This window comes from Alexandromys fortis, unplaced genomic scaffold, assembly GCF_014885135.2.
Source record: "Alexandromys fortis isolate MF-2015 unplaced genomic scaffold, M_Fortis_MF-2015_v1.1 scaffold_210, whole genome shotgun sequence".
NCBI classification, from domain to species: Eukaryota; Metazoa; Chordata; class Mammalia; order Rodentia; family Cricetidae; genus Alexandromys; species Alexandromys fortis.
In genome coordinates this window covers 345,128-352,233 of record NW_026068101.1, presented here as the reverse complement: position 1 = coordinate 352,233, position 7,106 = coordinate 345,128, and the positions used below count along the sequence as shown (strand labels likewise).

The 7,106-nt window shown below is 43.2% G+C and overlaps 1 protein-coding gene across 1 annotated transcript; it reads left to right on the top strand.

Moving 5' to 3' along the window:
- Positions 1–3,817: 3,817 nt before the first annotated feature.
- LOC126489555 (40S ribosomal protein S2-like) lies at positions 3,818–4,675 on the top strand. Its single transcript, XM_050123884.1, has one exon. It carries the CDS (start codon positions 3,818–3,820, stop codon positions 4,673–4,675), a length of 858 nt encoding a protein of 285 aa, XP_049979841.1.
- The last annotated feature ends 2,431 nt before the right edge of the window (positions 4,676–7,106 follow it).

The following is a 7,106-nucleotide window of genomic DNA, read 5'->3' as shown; positions in this document are numbered from 1 at the left end:
TTTTTTTTTTTTTTTGCTGTATGTTTTAATTTCCTCATATAAGGAAAGGTACTAGTAACTTTGAACATTAAATTATAGCTATTTCATTATATAGGAGAAACTTCTGGAAATTTTTACACCCTGAGAAAATGTTTATCCCAATTTACTTGATCTACTTGGTGGAAAAAACAAACAAACAAACCCACCTCTGTAAGTCACCTGGCATTCCTGAAAGAATTTCAGGTTCTTAAATGTTGTCCAAACTTCCAGTCTTCTAGGATAACGCCTAACAGTTTAATGTAATGAGTTACAATAAATTTCATTTGTTTAAAGAGTTTTCTGAGGCCTGACAGTACAGCTCAGTGGTAGAAAGCTTTATCTAACATGCTAAGGGCTTAGATCCAAATCCCAGCACCTTCCCACACACACACACACCCTACCCCCATGCTGGACATGGTGGTGCACACCTACAACCCCACACACCATTCAGAGGCTGAAGTAAAAGTTTTAAACTCTTGGGCTGGAGAGATGGCTCAGTGGTTAAGAGCATTGCCTGCTCTTCCAAAGGTTCTGAGTTCAATTCCAGCAACCACATGGTGGCTCACAACCATCTGTAATGAGGTCTGGTGCCCTCTTCTGGCCTACAGACATACACACAGACAGAATATTGTATACATAATAAATAAATAAATATTTTTTTTAAAAAAGTTTCAAACTCTTGAATACGTGGGTTTGAGACCAACCTGGCCAATAAGACCTACCTAAAAATTCTTTGAAGGTCTGATTTCAATTTTGTCACATGCTTTATTAACTTACTTTGTTAATTAAGAAATAGCATGGGTTCGAGCTGGGGCCATAAGAGCTCAGTGGTAGAGCATTTACCTACAATGCAGGAGATCTTGGGTTTCATTGCAACAGTGAAGACAAAGAAAAGTGTGTGTTTTAGTGAGGCCTAAATGTGCAACCATGTGATTCCAGGTACTTGAGAAACTGGCCTTGTTAACTCTGAAAGACTAAGTCACCACATGAAAAGCAATCATAAGGGCAGATATGAATGAAGTCTGTTCTATTCCCTGCATAATGAGTAAGCAAAATATAATTAATTAAATCATAAGCTTTTAGTTATTTATTTACTTTTGTCCTTTGAGACAGGGTTTTTCAATACAGCCCAGGCTACCTTCAAATTCTTTGTTTTCCTGCCTTATCCTTTCAAATGCTTGGATTAAAGGTACGAACTACAGTGCATGGAAGAACTTTTTGTCTAATTACCAGAAATATGAGCTCATAATAATTATTCTTTGGATTAAAAACTCAACTCTGATAGTTACAAAACCATTTTTGAAGATAAAGCCTTATGTAGCCCAGGGTGGCTTTGCACGCACTATTTAAAAGGATTTCCAATCTACCTTCCAGATGCTAAGAACACAAGTGTACGCCGCTATGCCTAGTGTAACTAAAAATCTATCCGAAAGGCTTCTTTTTTCTACATTTAAAAGCATGTGGGGACAGTTGGACATGGTAGTACATGCCTGTAACCCTAGCACTGGGAGACAGTAGCAGGATTATGAGTTCAAGGCAGCCTCGTTATCTAGCAAGAACCACACCAGTCTATGTAGTTAGAACCCGTTATCATACGGGATGTGTGGGAATGTGTAGGTAAAAATATATTCCCTCTTACATGAGTGACCGTTTGTTCTGGACTATTGGTCACCTTCTTTCAGTATGACCAAACATATGGCAGACACTATTTAAAAGGAAGAATGGGCCAAGCAGTGCTGGCACACACCTTTAATCCCAGCACTCGGGAGGCAGAAGCAGGCAGAGTTCTGTGAGTTTGAGACCAGTCTGGTGTAAAGAGAAACCCTGACTCACAAAAAGGAGGAATAGTCCATTTCATTTTCAGCTGTAAATTAGACCCGCTGTTTCTGAGCCCACGCAGGGTGAAGCAGAGAACAAGGGAAGAGCTGGCTTACTCCACAGCAGACGGGAAATAGGAAGTGGAAGGAAAGAGGCCAGGACAAAACATCATGGGATAGCCACCAGAGAAGACTTCTTGGACAGAGACTGAAACTGTTAGAACATCTTTTATTAGCAGGCTGGCAACTATACCAAGTGTTCACAATCCCAGGGAAGTCCAAAGCATTTCTCAAGGTGACCTTTGCTTTTAGGGAAAACAAAATAAAATGAAATAAACAAAAAACCAAAAACATATCTTGGGCTTACCTACTTCAAGAACATTTAGCCAGAACTGGAGCCAAAAAGCAAGCTTAGCACATTTAGAGACTTTCCCAGAACTATAGACTGATGGAGTGGGTCTTTGTTTTCACTGTGGCAGGTGGTGCTACCTGCATGCTGAGTTTTATAACCTGAGTGGTGCTTTTTTATGGAGTCAGTTGTGGGGCCTACTAAGGTCTGGGGCCTATTACAAAGATTCCTTCAAAGGCATGGACCAACAGCATACTTTCACCAACGAGGCCTCATGCCCTCGCTGCCACCAGCTTAAGTTGACTGAAGACAGTAAGATTCATTTTGGACTCTTGACCTCCTGGGTTATTAAGAGACTAAATTTATGTTGAGTGGAGTGACCAAGCTTGTGGTTACTTGGTATAGTAACAACAGAAAATTATAACAGAGGTTAGATGTCATAATGCATACCTGTAATCTCAGTACTTGGAGAGCTGAGGCAGGAAGGCCAAGAGTTCAAGGCCAACCTGAGATATATAGGGGGACCCTGGCCCTGAAGGATAAATATGAGGAAGGAGCAAAGATGGCAGAGTGAGGTGGTCCAGCCTCTGGGCTCGGGACAGACAGACTGTGAGCTGTGTGGGACCCTGTGAGGGACCGTGTGAGAAACCTTAGCACATAGGTTAAATATTTTCGTGTTTTTATATTCAGCTCAGAATTCTGAACTCAGGATTTAGCAAGAGTTTCTATGTTGTCTTCTCAGTGGGGAGGTCTGCTTCTTGAATCCAGTTGCTTCCCCTAGTGGAGTGCGGATGTCTTTGTGCAGATACCTCCGTGGTTAGGAATGGAGAGGCTGCTTTTCCTTTACTCCTCCTCAGACTCCTCAGACTCGGGCACGGAGAAGCCCGAGGATGCAGCCGCCCTGCTGACTTCAGGAGGAACCCCACTGGTGCGGGTCTTCCGCTGCACTTTGCTTCATTAGAAGGACACCATTTGCAAGTGGAAGGAAGAGAGAGGGTCGGTTTGAAACAGGGGCTTAAATTGTACATCGCGAAATCTTCCTTTTCAAAGTTCCAGACAAGGAATGGAGAGATGGCTCGGGTTAAGAGCGCGGACTGCTCTTCCAGAGGACCCAGGTTCAATTCCCAGCACCCACATAGCAGTTCACAACTGTCGGAAACTCCAGTTCCAGGGGACCTGACGCTCATGGTAAAACACCAATAATAAGAATTTAAAAAGCTCCAAACAAATACCAAGTGTGGGTAACTTCAGGTTTTTTTTTTTGTTTGTTTTGTTTTGTTTTGTTTTTCGAGACAGGGTTTCTCTGTGGCTTTGGAGCCTGTCCTGGAACTAGCTCTGTAGACCAGGCTGGTCTCAAACTCACAGAGATCCACCTGCCTCTGCCTCCTGAGTGCTGGGATTAAAGGCATGCGCCACCACCGCCCGGTTTACTTCCGTTTTTTTTTTTTTAAGTCTGCCAGTTTTAACACTATTATAAGCACAGTTGAGACTGCAGTAGTAAATTCCAATAATTTGAGGTGAAAGAAACATTATCTAAATTCTATATCACCTTTTGGTAGGTTACCTGGACAAATACAAGATAAAAGCAAAAGGTAAGAAAGACATTAGGGTTTCTTCTTCTGGAAAACACCAAATGGCTGATGATGCCAGTGCAGCGGGAGGGCCCGGAGGACCCGGGGCCGGGGGCCCAGGATTAGGAGGTCGTGGCGGCTTCCGCGGAGGATTCAGTCGTGGTCGAGGCCGTGGCCGAGGCCGAGGCCGCGGGGCTCGCGGAGGTAAAGCTGAAGACAAGGAGTGGATTCCAGTCACCAAGCTGGGCCGCCTGGTTAAGGACATGAAAATCAAGTCCCTAGAGGAGATCTACCTGTTCTCCCTGCCCATTAAGGAGTCCGAGATCATTGACTTTTTCCTGGGAGCTTCCCTAAAGGATGAGGTTCTGAAGATCATGCCCGTGCAGAAGCAGACTAGGGCAGGCCAGCAGACCAGAATCAAGGCTTTTGTCGCTATTGGGGACTATAATGGTCTTGGTGTCAAGTGCTCCAAGGAGGTGGCCACTGCCATCCGAGGGGCCATCATCTTGGCCAAGCTTTCCGTTATCCCTGTGCGGAGAGGCTACTGGGGGAACAAGATTGGCAAGCCCCACACTGTTCCGTGCAAAGTGACAGGCCGCTGTGGTTCTGTGCTGGTGTGTCTCATCCCTGCCCCCAGAGGCACTGGCATAGTCTCCGCTCCTGTCCCCAAGAAGCTACTGATGATGGCTGGCATTGATGACTGCTACCCATCAGCCAGGGGCTGCACTGCCACCCTGGGCAACTTTGCCAAGGCCACCTTTGATGCCATCTCTAAGACCCACAGCTACCTGACCCCTGACCTCTGGAAAGAGACTGTGTTCACCAAGTCTTCTTATCAGGAATTCACTGACCATCTTGTGAAAACCCACACCAGAGTCTCCGTTCAGAGGACCCAGGCTCCAGCTGTGGCCACCACATAAGGGTTTTTTGTTTGTTTGTTTGTTTTTTGTTTTTCGAGACAGGGTTTCTCTGTGGCTTTGGAGCCTGTCCTGGAACTAGCTCTGTAGACCAGGCTGGTCTCGAACTCACAGAGATCCGCCTGCCTCTGCCTCCCAAGTGCTGGGATTAAAGGCATGCGCCACCACTGCCCGGCCACATAAGGGTTTTTATACAAGGAAAATAAAAGTGAATTAAGTCTGTTAAAAAAAAAAGAAAGATATTAGGGTTGGTTTCATATGGGAGTGAAGATTTACATTTTTATGTGTATAAATCTACATTTTTGAAGGGAAAAAGAGAAATCATTTTTATTTTTATTATTTTTTTCTTTTTTTAAAAAATATTGAAAATTTTATTTATTTATTTCCCACTCTCTCCCCTTCTCCCACTTCCTCCACACACCCTCCCATCCAATCCTAAGAGAGGACAAGGCACCCTGCCCTGTGGCAAGTCCAAGGCCCTCCCTACTACATCTAGATTGAGCAAGGTATACATCCAAAGAGAATAGGATCCCAAAATGCCAGCACATGCAGTAGAGACAAATCCCAATGCCACTGTCAGTGGCCCCTCAGTCTGCTGCAACTGTCAACCACATTCAGAGAGACTAGCTTGATCCCATGCTTGTTCACTCACAGTCCAGTTGGAGTTGGTGGGCTCCCATTAGCTCAGGCAAACTGTCTCAGTGGGTGAATCCCTCATGGTCTTGACCTCCTTGCTCATACTCTCACTCCTTCCATTCTTCAACAGGATCTTGGGAGATCAGTTCAGTCCTCCGATGTGGTTCTCTGCCTCTGTTTCCATCCGTTGTTGGACAAAGGTTCTATGGTGATATTTAAGATAATCATCAGTCTGACTACAGGGTAAGGCCAGTTCAGGCACCCTCTCCTCTATTGTTTAGGGTCTTAGCTGGGGTCATTCATGTGGATTCCTGGGAATTTTTCTAGAGCTAGGTGTCTTGCTAGCCCCATAATGGCTCCCACAATCAAGATATCTCTTTCCTTGCTCTCATATCTGTCCTTCCTCCATCTCAACTATCCCATTCCCTCAAGTTCTCCTCAACCCTCCCCTTCTCCCCTTCCTTCTACCCCCTCCTGACCCCTATTTTGTCAGGCGATCTTGTCTGTTTCCAGTTCACAGGTGGGTCTATATGTGTTTTCCTTTGGATTCATATTATTACTTAGCTTATCTAGGATCATGAACTATAGGTTTGTTTATGGGTAGTATCCACTTATGAGCGAGTACATACCATATTCATTTTGGGGGAGTTTGGGTTACCTCACTCAGGATAGTGTTTTCTATTTCCATCCATTTGCATGCAAATTCAAGATGTCATTGTTTTTTGTTTTTTTGTTTTGTTTTGTTTTGTTTTTTAACCACTGAGTAGTACTCTAATGTGTAAATGTGCCACACTTTCTTTATCCATTCTTCTGTTGAGGGGCATCTAGGTTGTTTCCAGGTTCTGGCTATTACAAATAATGCTGCTATGAACATAGTTGAACAAATGCTTTTGTAGTATGATTGAGCATCTTTTGGGTAAATTCCCAAGAGTGGTATTGCTGGATCCTGAGACAGGTTGATTCCCTATTTTCTGAGAAACTGCCATACTGATTTCCAAAGTGATTGCTCAAGTTTGAATTCCCACCAGCAATGGATGAATGTCCCCCTTACTTCACATCCTCTCCAGCATAAGTTATCATTGGTGTTTTTTATCTTAGCCATTCTGATAGGTATAAGATGGTATCTCACAGTTGTTTTGATTTGCATTTCCCTGATAGCTAAGGAAGTTGAACATGTTCTTAAGAATCTTTTGGCCATTTGAAATTCTTCTGTTGAGAATTCTCTATTTAGTTCAGTACACCATTTTTTAATTGGCTTATTTAGAATTTCAATGTCTAATTTCTTGACTTCTTTATATATTTTGGAGATCAGTCCTTTGTCTGATGTGGGATTTAGTAGGCTGCCTTTTTGTCTTAATGACTGTGTACTTTGCTTTACAGAAGCTTCTCAGTTTCAGGAGGTCCCATTTATTTATTGTTGCTCTCAGTGTTTGTGCTACTGGGGTTATATTTAGGAAGTGGTCTCCTGTGTCCATGCATTAAAGGCTACTTCCCACTTTCTCTTTTATCAGGTTCAGGTCAGATTTATATTGAGGTCTTTAATCCATTTGGACTTGAGATTTGTGCATGGAGATAGATATGGTTCTATTTTCATTCTTCTACATGTTGATATCCAGTTATGCCAGTGCCATTTGCTGAAGATACTTTCTTTTTCCCATTGTATAATTTTACCTTCTTTGTCAAAATTCCAGTGTTCATAGGTGTGTGAATTAATATCCAGGTCTTCAATTTGATTCCATTGGACAATGTCTCTGTTTTTATGCTAATATCAAGCTGTTTTGATTACTGTAGCTCTGTA